Source organism: Betta splendens, chromosome 4, assembly GCF_900634795.4.
Source record: "Betta splendens chromosome 4, fBetSpl5.4, whole genome shotgun sequence".
NCBI classification, from domain to species: Eukaryota; Metazoa; Chordata; class Actinopteri; order Anabantiformes; family Osphronemidae; genus Betta; species Betta splendens.
Genome location: NC_040884.2, coordinates 26,706,078 through 26,721,418, shown reverse-complemented (window position 1 = coordinate 26,721,418; position 15,341 = coordinate 26,706,078). Strand labels below are relative to the sequence as shown.

At 43.2% G+C, this 15,341-nt stretch overlaps 1 protein-coding gene across 3 annotated transcripts in view; it reads left to right on the top strand.

Moving 5' to 3' along the window:
• Positions 1 to 15,341, top strand: part of ralgps2 (Ral GEF with PH domain and SH3 binding motif 2) — a 49,095-nt gene that overhangs the window by 8,460 nt on the left and 25,294 nt on the right. For 2 of the 3 annotated variants that reach the window (XM_029148552.3, XM_029148553.3), the window contains exons 2-7: positions 3,132 to 3,240; positions 4,804 to 4,930; positions 5,155 to 5,262; positions 5,857 to 5,907; positions 12,611 to 12,694; positions 15,247 to 15,336. In XM_029148552.3, the coding sequence (XP_029004385.1) occupies positions 4,874 to 4,930; positions 5,155 to 5,262; positions 5,857 to 5,907; positions 12,611 to 12,694; positions 15,247 to 15,336 (390 nt within the window). In that variant the 5' untranslated portion in view covers positions 3,132 to 3,240; positions 4,804 to 4,873. Of the gene's footprint in view, positions 1 to 1,402; positions 2,660 to 3,131; positions 3,241 to 4,803; positions 4,931 to 5,154; positions 5,263 to 5,856; positions 5,908 to 12,610; positions 12,695 to 15,246; positions 15,337 to 15,341 lie in introns of those variants that run through there. The other variant, XM_041070581.2, reaches the window with a different exon arrangement.

Sequence of the window (15,341 nt, the reverse complement as noted above, 5' to 3'; positions counted from 1 at the left end):
CTTCCTCATTGGTAGGTTTTTTAGCATGTAACACTATCACTTCCTATTCACAGTACACCCTGATGCAGGTGTGAGCAAACAGAGTGTCGGTATTTGTGCCTGTCAGTGTTCTTTTCTTTTACATGCAGTATTTTCTTTAAATGTCTGGTGAAAGGTTTGGTTTCCATGAGCTCCTCCCACAGTTGCATTCACCATTAGTTTCCACTCCCACTGCGGCAGACGACCATGGAGGTGCCGCTGCCCACTCATTGACCTTGAGAAGGACCAGGACAGCAGCGGCATGTTAAGTGCTGCTGTGAAGGAGTTGTTAGTCATGTTCCTGTTCGACACACATAATTGTCCCTCAGCAGGTCTGCCGCTACACTCGAACATTGAACTGCTGTGATGTGTGTGTGTGTGTGTGTGTGTGTGTAGGCTATTAGCTGGTGTGTTTGTGACGAGCCACGACCATCCTAGATGCAAATCAATAGTGTTACCCCGGGAGGCTTGACTAGAGACAGTGAGAATGCTGATCTGGACTTTCTAGCCTGGCGTTGCTGAAACGCAATTGCAATGATCATTTGTTAAAAAGATGATGGTGTTGGCTTTGTAGACCTACAGATACTCTATGTGCGACCGCTCCTGGAGCGCCTGTACTAAGGAGAAGTGAAAGGCACAGCTTTACGGGCTGCCACATCTCTTACACTGACCCACTTTGGCTCCCTGACTTTAGCGCATCGGTGACATGCTTTTTTAATGCATCAAGCCCTGCTGCAAGGCAAGAGAGAACACATGTGTCTGTACAGTGCTTGGATTAGAAATGCAGTGGCACACGGGGTTTCATAAAGCAGAATGAAATTTGTTTCTTTGCTTTAGTTATATATATATATATATATATATATAACTAAAGCAAAGAAATAAATATCTATCTATCTATCTATCTATATCTATCTATATCTATCTATATCTATCTATATCTATCTATATCTATATCTATATCTATCTATCGATATAGATAGATATAATTGATTTTAATTGCTGTTGCTCTGTTGCTGAGGGGTAGGTCATTTATGGTCACTCATTTCTTATGATGGGAGTGAAAAAAGGGGCTTGTCTAATCTGTTATACTCACACATAGCAGTGCCTGCACATCACAAGACTTTTCTCAAATCCCCTTTTTGAATGACGCGTGTGTTATGGGAGCCGCCAGCTTCCCTCCCTCACGTGCACATGTAGACGCTGTGCAGCGATCCTTTGTTTGTGTGTGCCTCTTGCAGCCTGCGTCTTATGTTGAGAGCACTGCGTAAACATGTACGTACACAAAGGAAAATGAGATTAAGCTTTGCCTAATCTGGTGCCCAGCATTAGCCCCACATAGCCCCATAGGTTGCAGTGAAACGATTTAGTCATGAATACATGAACAAAGTGTCAAATTTATTATTCCAAGCAATGTAATCAGCCAAAAAGGGCTAATGGAATGTTTTCAAAGACACTTGAATAATCAGTCAAACAGATTCAAATTGAATTTAATTATAACTGACTCATTTAGTAAATATCTTTTTGCGATGTTCCCTCCATGTGATTATATTGTGTATAGACTGGTAGAAAGAGAGCTTGTGCTAACAGTGAGGCTGAGGCAAAGGAACAGGACAAGGGCTGAGCAGAGTAAGGAGGACAGACGCCCCCGGAGATGGGACTGCGAAGGCAGGGTCAAGGCAGGACACCTCCTGCGTTATCATGTGCAGAAATGTGCTGGCATATGCGTGGCATGCCCAAGCACTCGCTGCTTGGCATTATGTCCTCCAGTCAGGCAGCCGGCTCTGAACTGCACTATGTGGATGTCAAAGAGCGGCCCGCGAGCAGGGAGGGGAGGGGAGAGGAGAGGCTGCCGGTTCAGAGCTCTGATTCAACAGCACCTGCTCCGCCGTGTACTGAGTCACATTTAGCTGAACAATGACGCATCGTCTGCTGCATGCTCCAACACGAATAGCTCCGCTTTCTGTCACACTTGTTCTGTTATGGTCCGCTTCCTAATCTAATCCCTGTCATGGAGTATTATGGATGTGATGACAAACACCCCCCGCTTTCTTAAAGACACACTTGAACCTCATCACTTCTTTTCTATTCCTTCAGTTAAACATGACATAATAAGCATAAGGACAGTCGTTTTTTAAGTAGCATTGCTGTAGTTGCTGATGTCAGAACGGTCTGTGTGTTGAATCTGGTCCAGTAGTTGTGAAAAGAAATTCAGCCAAAGAGGAGAGGGACGAGCAGAAACAGGATGTTGCCATGAGGGGTAAAAAAATGGAGAGCGCTATTGTGTGACACATGCTGTAGTGTGACACAAGTTTGTTTTTTCACGCCAACAAATGGGTTTTCTTGCCAAGGCAGTAAGAAACTGATGTTAACTTTAAGGAATGCCTAAGGTTTACTTTGGGTTCTGGAAACCTTACCCCACTGATTGTGAGCTTTGTACGGTTATCCACGGTGATAACAGCTTGGACACTAGTTCTTGGCCCAGTTTAGTAGCAGTCCAGCACCAGCATTTGTTTACAGTCCATCTGAGTCCCACACAGGCTTTAATCCTTAGCGTAGTGAGACACCTAGTGGTAGAGAGCAGGACAGCATTTACTCCTGACGCATCAAGGTGCCTGAAAATTTCTTGACACGTCATGTATTGGTAAATGTTCAATGTCCAATTCATCGCTTTAAACAAACTCAGTTTGCATGATGACATATGCAATGTAGTTAGTAGTGTATTATCTTTAAATGCCTCATGGACCCAGAACTCCACATGTATGTGCTCAGAGTTCCTACATTGTTTCTATCTGAGCATCCAGGGTATAAATGATGCTCTAGGAAGAATGCTGTTGCATGAGAGCCCATATTTGTCTTAAATGAATTCAACTGAAGAAAGCCAGCATTTCTGATTGACATTTCTGATTCAGATGGGTCATGTTGTAGCAGAGGCGATTTTATAATCTAATGTGTGAATGTCATTTGTTTTAGGAGGATGTACTGTCTCTGTTAGTCACTAAATAGTGTGCAGAACAAAAGTTTCATCAGAGCAGTGATTGCACATTTGTCATTGCAGTAGCTCATGGTTTGTTTTTCTCTTTCTTTTTCTTTGTTATCCTTTGTTCTTCTCACAGACAGCAGGAGACAGCCTCGGTGGAAGACAGCATTCGATAGACAAAGACAGCAATAGAGAGCAACGGGCCAGCCTCACTTCCAGCAGTATGCTCATCTGACAACAAACTGGTAAGTCCACCCTTGTTTTTCAGGGACGGCTGGATTGGTATGTGGCTGTGGCTGTGGGATTGCACCACGAACAATGAGATAACTGCTGGTAATAATGATGAAAGAGAAATCCCGACGTCCTGAGTCGTGTGTAACGGATTAACTGTACAGTGGGATCATTGATCAGAAGAGCATCAGGCAAAAGTATAAAGTATACACAGCATTAAGAAAGTAGACTCCTAAACAACAGACAACCCTTACTTATTACACAACGGTTACCATCTCCACTGCCTGAGCAGAGCTGCACCAGATCTCTCTTTATTTGTGGAAAGATAATAAGCAAACAGAATGGAATGTCACTACAACACAACTACATATTTATTAAATTGAGACACAGCGTTTTCTACTGTTACCATCAACAATAACACAACGCTCAGCTCAACAACACTGTAAATCTCTCTGACCTGAAACCAAACAAGTGGAGATAAGAACTAAAAGTCTTAGCGTTTAGCAGTTGTTATTGTTATTGCAGAGGCTAAAATTATGATTGTTTTTAGATTCATCTTGTTTAACTTCGAAATATGCAACTGGAAAGGACGGCAAGTGGTTAAAGCACAGGCTGAGGAACGTGAGCCTCAAAACATGCGCGCGCGCGCACACACACACACACACACACACACACACACATGCACACTGTAGCACAATCAGCAGTATGTCAGCAGCAGCTTTTTTTTTTTTTTTTTTTTTTTTTACTGTCTCTCAGTATGTTCTTGGCAAAGAATGGTCCCTGAAGTGGTTTCATTTCTGATCAGTGAAGGATATTGTTGTTTAACATTATGAGGAAAACAAAGTCATAGATCTGAATACTGAAACAAAACCAATGAAGTTTGAGTGGTGTGTTTATTTGTATTTTTATGATATTCTAACAGCAGCATACCTTTTTTAGGAAACTAGTAGTTATATGATGTATTTAAACATTCGGTGCCAATAATAAACCAATAATAATCCTGTGGGCTCCTCTGTTGCCACTGTGTGTGTGCCTGAAATTTGATATGTACATATTACTTCCCTCCTTGCCAAGTGACCAAATTAATAAATGCTTTTGCAGCATTTAGTCGTTGGTGCAGTCACAGATCGAGTAGGTTGTGCTTTACCGTTGTCCGTAATCTTTTTAGTGTAGTGGCTCTAATGGACAGCTGCTTCCTCCAAAAAAATCTCTACCTAATGCTCAGCCTAAGTCCCTTCTGTCCTCTCCTCTCGTGGAGTGAATTGAAGGCTGTGAAAGTGCTGGTCCATATGGCACGCACAGGCCCACTGAGACAACAGCTGTACATGTCAATACTTTCACCACCATCTCAAGTTCACTAATTAACTCTTCTTGTGAGGGTGAGTTTAGCTTAGTATTTAGGTCAGGAGCTGGTGATGAAGGATGGAGCTGAATACCCAGTAGGTGGCGCTGCTGCCTGGAGCTAAGTGGTCTGTGCGTGCCTGCGTGTGTATGGAGGTGATGATGGTAAGAATGTGCTGCAAAAAGTACTTCGTACTAATTTGTGTGTGTGTGTGTGTGTGTGTGTGTGTCTTCAGAGGGCCGGGCGGGCATGCTGCAGCTGAGGATGATGAGTAATCTCCTTCGCTAGAGCTCGATGGTGTGGGAATGATGGACCTCCTTAATGGCCTATCAAACGTCACCACCGCAGCAGCAGTCTCTGAGGTAATGCCACACCCACTCAATTTACCTCTGAATCCCTTCAAAATTCATGTGTGCCTCGTCATCACTTATGAAAGCTTTATGTTAAGCTGTATGATAGTAATCATGATCATTTTTCCCACATCCCTTATTGATTGATGATAATGAAACAGTCATATTCTTACATACAGAGCAATACAGTTCGCCTCGTAATGTGCACGTTCCCCTGTTTGTTTCTTCTCCCGCAGAAGAGCAGCAGCTCCGAATCCCTTAGTGATAAAGGGTCGTCTGAGCTGAAGAAGAGTTTCGATGCTGTTGTGTTTGATGTGCTGAAGGTCACTCCTGAAGAATATGCGGTAAGGCGGCGTATTCTGGGAGCGTCTGATGGACCTGTGTGCGTGACCGTTCTAAAAATGAAGTGTTCAGTAGGCGCGAGTTTGTTGGGAGGAAATGGGGTCAGGGTTTGGATCAGTAATAATTGATGATGTTTGGCAGTGCCAAGCAAGTACGGATAGATTTCTCCTGCCTGTCTGTGAACAAACTTTCCATGTCAGCTGTGTGCAAGTAGGAATTACTTTGTTTGCTATGAGCCTTTTAATGTGAGAAATTGTTTACTTACTTGGCTTGGCTAATTATAATAAATAATATAAAATAATCCTATTTCCTCTTAAAGTTTCTTGGTCTATTTAATGGTTTGATTTTTTTATGTTGTCCTGTTATGTTCAGTCACAAGAGGGCGCTCTTCATCCTTGTCTATGAGCAGCTTCTTTTTTGTTTCAACATGAGCATCTTTTTCTTAGAGTGAAAAACAGTAATTGACCTGTTTTGTCACTAAGGCCTTTCCTATGAACGGTCCCACTTGTTAGCAGCACAGTGTTTTACTGATGGCAGGTAATGATTTATTAGCGATGTAATGTATCTGACAGCTGTCTGTGTTTTGTTTTCTCCAGGGCCAGATAACGCTCATGGATACTCCAGTATTCAAAGCCATCCAGCCAGAGGTGAGCTGAATAAGTAGAGAAAGAAAATGGGGGAAACCGCTTTAGTTTGTGTGTTATGCAACACATGACAGAATAAAAAATATTCATTGTTGTACAATTTCAGTCTTATATTAATTTTGCTCCGTGCCAGAGCAGCTTTGGTCAAAGCACCAGCACAGGACCATGGACATGACCCATGTTTCACACTGGGTACTACAGAAAGTGTAATCCTATGCTTGTTCTCCATGGGCTTGTATGGTCTTTTCTAACAGCAGGCGTGAATGACCCATGTTTAAGGTTGGCCATTGTGGCCTTTTAAAAGCAGAGTACAGACCACAGCCTACTGTGGGCTGGTATAATCTGACTCATGCTATTGCACATGTGCAGCACTTGCCTGCTTCACTTAGCAGCCCATACCTAATTTTACACAAGTATATCACTCTGAGGTCTTATCACGTAGCCTTGTATGCAGTATTGAGTAATGTCAGTGGGTAGGTTTTGTCACGGCTGGTCTTTAGAGGGAAGTCATTGGTGCTCTCTGTACTGCAGAGCCATCATTCTCCGAGTTCACAGAGAGGCTGCTGAAGGTTTTATAAGTGCAGACATGCTGTTGTGTTCAGTTGGGGTTGACTGGCTGATCCACTGAGTAGGGTTTATAAGCCTAATGAAAATGTATCCATGCACTTCAGTCCAATAAATTGTATAATGTAATGAAAAATGATGAGTGGGCGTCAACACAGAAGGGTGAGGGGGGTTAGGATGTGGTTGCACTTGTTATAGAGTGCTTTGAGGAGGCACTTCAAGTGGTGAAGAACAAAGATGCAGGGAGAGGTGAGGAAGAGGGAATGCTTGGCAGAGAGCGCTTCATGTGATTGAAGAGACCGCTGACAAGGAGATGACGGATGCATTCTGGAGGTGGAGTGGGACGAGAGTGCCCAGCATGCAGAGTGACCCAGCAGCACTCCGACAGGACGGCGCACCAGCAAAGCCTTTCCTGTTCTCACCCCGCTTTTGTCTCGGCGCACAAGCTGAAAAAAAAAGCTATGCAGCAACATTTGAACTGGGCTCTACTTGAGTTTCCACTGCTGTCAGTCTCCTTGCTCTCCTCACAGACACATGATGGAAAAAACAGGTGTGTGTGTGTGTCTGCTGTTTCACTCTGCTCACTGCCAGAGTAGGAAAGTATTTTAAAAAAATGAGTTGTGCAATAGTGTTTTACTGCGATACAGCCCATTTAGCAGTTTAAGCATCCTTTAAAAGCTGTGTCACATCTAATACCTAAAACATGACTTTAAAGGGACCATAGTTATGTCTATAATATGGGGAAATAACAAATTAAATTAGAGCAGTTTGGTTTTTATTGTATCATCAGGTGAAGACTGTTAGTTTCCCTAAATGTGAGATGTTGCAATTCCCAATTGTTGAAATAGTTGTGAGGGAAGTGGCCTTCGGAGAGTCCTCTGCATTATGAAACTCCAGATGGTCTTCACAAGGCTTCAAGTAGACACGTTTTGACTTTGCATAAAAACAAACAATAGACGAATCAAGTTTTCCACCGGGCGGTTTCCAAGAGTCGCTGATCTACCGGTGGTGCTGATTAAAACCATTTTCACCGCATGCCTGGAGCATGGTGCAAGTGTTGTCCTCTGCGGGGTTTGGAAGTTCTGTATCAGCAGTCTTCCACATAGTGTTACTTCTTGCACTGACTGCTTTAAGTGGTTGAAATGATCATAAACTAGCTGTGACCTGGCCTGTTGGTGACTGTGTTTGGGATTTTACAGTTTCCTCTCTTCATAAACACATCATAACTGTCTGAATGTGTATTAAAGAGGGCGCCACAGACTGAGTGACCAACGCCATTGTGTGTACTTGTGTTTACAGCCTCTTACATGTGAATGTGAACCCTAAACAGAAATTCTGGAATGAACTGGGAAATCCAGATGTGATTTTTGGTAGAACAAACGTTTTGAGCCTGACGAGTTCAGCTAAATCCCTTGGAAGAGGAAGAAAAGACACCGTCTGTCACAATAGCAGCAAAAGATTAAAGGGGGTCCAGAAACGTTGAGGACATGGTGTTATGTCTGACTGAGGAGACCCACTCTCATCCTTTGTCTTCCAAAACTGTGGTTGTTTAGTAGGATGGGCAGATGTGCCACTCTGACACAATAACTACAATGTAAAGACATATGCTTTTGATGACATGTAAATGACAGCTCATAAGACATAGTATGGACTGATGAGAATACTTTTGGTTCTTGTCTCCACTTGTTTGGTTTCAGTTAAGAGAAATTGACAGTGTTGTTGAACAGAGCGTCGTCTTGTTGATGGTAACAGCAGAATGTTGAAAAGGTAAAATAATCCATAGAGTAGACTAATGTTAATGTACCTTCCTAAGCTCAGTTGCTCATTTAAGTTTAGTTATAACTCAGATGTTTGTTTGTTTTTCATTTAAAAAAACTAGATACACTTAGCGGGAGAGGAAGAGATGCTAGACTGTTAAATCTTTTTCTTTCATTGAAATGTGATGCATTGATTACTGGTGGTTTGTAGTGTTGACTGGTTCTGTTTGTCAAAAGGAAAAGTAGATTGACTACTGCTTGTTGTATGGTTGGATCAGCTGACAAGGGAAACAAAGAGTGTAATGATGTGCGGCTGGGGGACAAAGCAAATATGATAAAATAAAAAACAGATGGAGGGCTTTTTCTTTCTTCATCGCTATGTTTTTCTGTCCCAGTGGGCCATTTCTGATTTCAAAATAAGACATGTGGCTGATGATCTACAGCCGAATGTTTGTGAAGCCGAGCCTGAAAGGAAAAAAGTGATGTAGAAGGTTTGCCTTTGTTTTTAAGACAAAGCCATGGCTACAGCCAAGTGAGTAATTTAGTGGCTTAGGCTGGCAGTACTGTGGCTCCGCTCTCAGCGAATAGCTATCGGATTGCGTTTTACGTAACCCCGAGAAGCATATCAGTCCCTCGCCGTGTAAAAATCCTCTACCAGAATAAAAGTCTCGTGTGAGTCATAGAAGCAGCGATGACTTATAGTTGGAGGCAGGTAACCGTTTTGTTCTCAGTCTGCCTCGTCCCCAGACTTAATGATTTCCAGCATCGATTGTGAATTAAAAAAAAAAACATCCCTCAATTACTGTGTTTTAGTTTTCAAACAGGCTGTGATTGAGACGTTACGCACAGCTCTCTGCAGAGGCCTGTAGTCTGGTGTTTGGATTGGATCAGAATTGCTACACGGCAGAAACGCACTACAATCTGTCGGCGCAATGGCTGATGCACATTTATCATGTTGAAAGCTGGAGAAAGACCCACAATGACAAGTTTTCCCTTGTTAAAGAGGATTCGGTTGAAAGCTTGAGGTCCGTCTTAAAAAAAAGGTGCAAAAGGAATCCCTCTTTAAAACAAATGATTGTTTATTGGTTTTAGGTTAGAAGAGTCATTATGGTAACGTAATCTAATATAAACCGTGGCTGGCCTGCCTCTACCGTGACAGATGGCCCGCACTGCTTTAAGAATCCAATGGAGCACACGTGCTCAAAGGCTCCTGGAAAGGCTTGTTTTTCCACACTGTGCACAGCAAGGTGACACAGGATGCTGCTGCTCCCGCTTCCAGGTCGTCTGATCCAACAATGCCTTTTGTGTTAATTTCTGTCTGCCCGTCTGTTAGAATGGACAAATTCATAATCCAGTGACGTAACTTCGGTCTAGGGTTCCTCCATCTCAATAAAAGCAGAAGTGGAGGTCAGACACTGACACAGCTCTGTAGGTTTTCCTTTCACACTCCTCCTCAGGATCCTCAATAAATCTGTCTCGATGATCTCCTGTCCTCCTGTGGCAAACCTTCCTTCTTCCGCTCCTCCTCCTCCTCTTTTCCTGTCTCATTCTCCATCTTTATCAGGCTTCTTTGTTTTTGTCTGGGCCTCTCATTAATAAACCCCGCAATCCCATCGCTTGAGTTTTCCATTAACAGCGTAGACAAAACCGGCATTGCTGTGGTTTTTGTTTTACATGAGGTCATCACCGGTTGTGGCCTTGCTGCATCTGCCATTCATCATATTCATCCCGTACCAGCAGTTATATAACTAAACTCTATGCAGCTTAAGGGCTACAGTTGTATACAGAAGCAAAGTGAATATAAAGAGGCAGGAATGGTCACGTTAAGGTTACGTTGGAGGAGGCTTCCTGTTAGCTCCACATGCCCACTGTACACTGCAGATTGAGCCAGCGTCTAGCATCCCCACAGGCCTGTGCTTTATTGCAAATGCTGCTGAGCCAGACCAGCATGTGGAAATGACAGGCAGCCTGTGGCTTGGCATAGAAGCCTTTTTCTTTTACTGTGCTTTTCTTACTGCACCAATTAAACCATCTCCTTACCAGAGCTGATTTGTCCAAAGCCGTCAGAATATAAAAAACGTTGCCTGCACTTTGTAATGACTGAGTGTGAAATGGGACTATAAAGGCACAAGAAAAATAAAGGAAATAAAACCCTAATGGTTTCTGAAGAGGCTGTGGACGGATTCTCTGCCGCTTACGTACATACAAGGAAACTGGGATTAATTATTAGACAATGGATGAACAAAAGCCATTAAATGACTTCAGGTTTAGTTGGATGGAGGGTTAGGTTGGAAGACGGCGTCTGTGATAGTCGTTCAGATGCTGTGGTTGAGTCAGTGGGGTGGACGTAAGACGTGCTGTCTAACTGGGTGGTCAGGTGGCGGTTTGATCCCTGAGACGCACAAACACACCAACCTCCCTCTAACTATGGAGCGTCTTTGTTTAAGAATCATTATGCAATTTATAGCAGTGTGGACCTTGGACGGTAGTGTAATTGACACTGTGGCGGCAGAAGTAGGTGCTTATTTGAAGTAAAAATGTTAAATAAATGGCCAGTCCTTTGGTGAGACACGTTTGAGTCAGAGTATTCATTGGTTCAGCTACGTCATGGAACAAAGAAGAAGCTCAAACGCTGAGACAAATGGATCCTTTTGGATTTTCTGTTACATTATAGACTTTAGAGGTCTTACCACTACTTCCACAAGTTTTCCTTTTTTTATGTCCTCATCCTGATCTGGCTTTTTAACATCTGTATATTATATGTTGCTTCTTACCCACACAAGCTGCCCCCTAATGATTCAGAGACTCACCCTTGAATGAGCGTGACATGCTCCTTCGCATCAGTCTGTAAGTAGACTGACTGATGTGGTCCAGGTGACAGAGCTGCGAGCATTTGGTAGTTGGAGGCTGGACGACAGTCGTGGTGGGAGCTGCAGTCAGAGTCATCAAGTCTGAGGGGCTGGCAGGGATTAGGAGCTAGCTGTGAGGATTTTTCCTACTGTTGTATCAGTGTCCCTGGCCTCTGGACAGACTGTGGGAGCCAACGGACGGCCTGGGTTCCCCTTACAGCGTCTGTGTGGTCCCCTCACTTTACATCATCACCGAGGGCCGTCACAGACGACAAACCATGTCCAGCCTGGTACTCGGAAAGTAATTAAGGATTGTGTGTTTTTGCAGTTGCCTCTGTTCAAGTGCCAAAATCGCGGCCCTTACTTTAGGGAAGTTTACTGAAGTCGCTATCAGCAGTGCTGCTGCCACAGCTGCTTCTGCTTTGTAATACTAGCATTAGTAGAAGCGTGGAAATGATTAGTCCATTAGCTTATTGACAGGTAAATGTTTATGTTGATAGGATTCATTGAAAAATGAGACTTTTGTTTGAAAATGTACTATAGTATTTGACATTTAGTACAATAAAAGTACAACACTGTGGATCACTTGCTTTCCCTTTGTTTTAAAAGGATTCTCTCTGCAAACTGCATCCAGTTCATGCATTTACCTTTTTTAAGGGATGATGGACATGGACGGATGCATCTTTCATTGCACTTTGCAAACCTTTCAAAATTGGCTTGCTTTGTCACTTTCAAGGTGGCATTTAAGCCTCTTCCACTGAGTTGCTGCAGTCGCCTCTACTAATCAGTGCAGCTGGCTGGAGCGGACGTATCTCATCACCCTGGTTCTTGTGCAACAAGCCCTGCTCAGATGAGAGCTTTTGACTTTTCCTGATTTACATTTAGATGCTGGTGTGATGGGATACGAGTAATGGGTAGAGACATCCCTGATGTTATTAGTTAGACCTCAAATCAAATCACTTGCATTTACATAACCCAGTGTCCCAAATCTCACACATTCCCCAGGAGGCTGTACAGCCTGTAACACAACAATAGGCTTTCTGTTTAGAATCATTCTGCATGCCTGCCATTAAAGGACATTTAAATTTAGATAGATGTTGTCTTAATCTACACAAACTGATTAAAATCTGACTTGCTCAACATATCTGGATGAAATTTATAAGTCACTTCACTCAAAGAGACTTTTGGAAGAAGTTTAATAATGTCATATTTGTGTGTGTGTGGGGGGGGGTACTGGGGTCATTCTAATCTGTTAAGTAAGTTTTGCTGTGTCTGTGTTGGTTTGTTTTCGCAGCTGACGACTTTATCTGAGCATTAAACTCCATCCAGTCGTGGCCTTTTTCTTCCTTATCTGCCTTTAAGTGTTTAAGTGAATGAGAAGCCGCAGTGTGTTCATATCCTGCTCTCTGCCTTCTGACTCCCCTCTGAGTGGACTCTTCCTACTGCGGGTCCATTGTAGAAAATGTTGGCGTGCACAAATGTTTTTTTTTTTTTTAGCTCCTTTGCATAATGTTAATCGGAATAATTGTTTTTTAGGAGCTGTCCAGCTGCGGCTGGAACAAGAAGGAGAAGCACAGCTCAGCTCCCAACGTGGTGGCCTTCACACGCAGGTTCAACCAGGTGAGCCGCATGCACTGCACTTGCTTAGAAATGGAGACATTACAACTCGTCTTTCCATCGTGTCACCCCCCCCTTCATCATCCAAGTATCGAATCATAACCCAAGTCTTCAAACAGTGGTTGCTTTTAAAGCCGTGCTTGGTGTTCATGACTCATAATAACCACCTTGTTTCCTCTCGTAATCTGTCTTGTATATCTTACATGGTCCCCAGGTGAAGTAGGTCCAAAGAAAGCCTTGTTATTTTGTCCTTAGCTGGCTTTTTGTTTTGGCATTAATGTTGGTGCACAATCTGAAGGAATTTGTGAAGGTGTAATAAAATAAGGGGCTGCCATATCGTCTGAGCCCCATCTGGTGTTTCTGACAGAACTCCCCGCCCCAACCCCAAGGTAAATATGAGATGATTATCTAACAAGAATGTGTTGCCGGGGAAACCTCCATGTATAGCACATCCCAAACGGCGAGTCAAGATGTTAGCTGCGCGCATTTCAGGTGCCAAAGAAAATGGGCTTTTTGGATAATGGGGCCTTCACTGGGTGAATGGTGAGTCCCAGAAACCATATTTCTCATCCCCCAGTCACTTTTCTGCTGGCACTGTTCTTTGCAAGCTAATGGACTGGAAGAGGAATAATTCATAACCCTTTTAATCTATGCACAGTCATCTGTTATTGGGTTTTCAGACAATACATTCAGCAAAGTCTTTTATAGTTGCTCTTGGCATTAACACAATTTTCCATTATATCTCCACCTACAAGGCTTAGTTATATATATATTTTTATTATATTTTAGAGAACATATTCTAATCTTCAGGCTCTTTTGTGACACATACAATTACCGGTTAAGTAGCAGCTGATGTACTGTACAAACTGCAATAGTAAATGGGGCAGAATCGCAGTCTTCCCTCCCTGCACCTCCTCCAGCCATCGAATCCACAGCTCTTTGTTCTAGCCACAAGCCGAGGAACTGTCTGCTTCTGCTTATTTATGATTACTGAAGTGCTGGGAAGTCACCGCTCCATCCGATGGGATTGATTTGCACATAATCGGAGCCCCAAGGACAATAGCCGAGCTTCATATGTGAAGGCATGAAACCGTCTGCAAGGCCATGTCCCCATAGACTCAGTAACAGACACAAGTGTGAATGCACTGTCATCTGTGATCTCATTGCTGGCCGGTTTTGGTGGCTAAGGCGCGTGAGGACGTTATGCTCCGTGCTCTGTAATGAACCCCAGCGGTACAGTGAATTTCAGAGACATGAACACAGAAGTTAAATGGCTGAGTGAAGTGAATGAGAAGCCGCAGTGTGTTTGTTTCCAGATTGGAATCACATTTTACAGTTAGGCAAACTCCACTGTTACACACAATAGACTCAAGTCTATTGTACTCCAGTCTATTATGGAAGATGAATGAGACAGCATTTGGGCATTTTTTTTTTGTTTTTTTTTTAAATCCACATGCTTGGAACTGCGGGGAAATGTGGCGTCACTGTCTCAAGGCATGAGACACAAAATGGAAGACCGTGAAAGTTTACAGCATCTTCTGAAAATTTTCATAATCCCCTCATGTTCCCTACAGGCCATTCCACGTGAATGTGAAATGGTGTATACGAAATCCATATACTGTAGCTGTGTTTCATGAACATACAACACCACCCTGATTGATTGCACTTTGATGTATGGTACGTTTATATGTGTAGACGTAAAGGGAAGATTTATTTGTCTCGTCACTCCTCACCCTGTTATTACACAAAACAAGTCTTTGAGCTGGGAAAGGGAGAAAACACCATCTATAGGTTGCGCACATCACAAATGGAGATGAAAGATGCACAGAGTGGTCTTTAACTTTGATAGAAGAATGTACACACAGTAATTGTTAACAACATGTGTAGAAAGTCATTTAGAAACAAGTAAATGTCTGGAGTAGAAGGAGATGGAGATGGTCAGCTCCCTTGTCTTATCAGGACATAATGTGCAGACAGCTGCAGCGTTGAAAGCCCTCGGAGCCCTGCAGCGCTAAAGCCGACTTCCCCTTACCTCCTGTCTACCCTCGCTCTTCTCCCTTTTCCTCTTTCCATTCCCCATCTCCCCAGAGCTTAAACACTGATTGATTCACTGACTTCTTTTTTTCTGTGCATACGCGTAATCAGGACTTTGGCTCACCAATGTTCTCTCTGAAGGGACCAGTCCAGCCAAGTTCTCCATTCACACACGTTTACACACATTCTCCTCCTCCTTTCCCACTGACATATCAGAAGTTATGGTGGGTAAATGTTGTGTAACCAGTTAGATTTTCCTCCTGAAGTTATGTTTTTTTCCTCAAGAGTTTTCTACTGGGCTGTAATGGAGTGTTAGCTGTCTGCTCCATCCTCCTCTGCTTTGCTTTACTCTGGTTTCAGTCCAGAGTTGTCATGGCTGCAGGCCTTGGGTCTGGACTCAGTCTGGAGATTTAACAAGGCAGAACTCTTTCTTTCAACGTGCCTTGTGTCATTGTTCTATAAATGTAACATACTAGTTAGTTCAGTTAGTTGTAGCGCTCTAATCTGTGTGTTTTATCTAGACAAGTTTCTGGGTGGTAAGAGAGATCCTCCATGCGCAGACGCTGAAGATCAGAGCAGAGGTGCTGAGTCTTTACATTCGCACTGCCAAGGTACG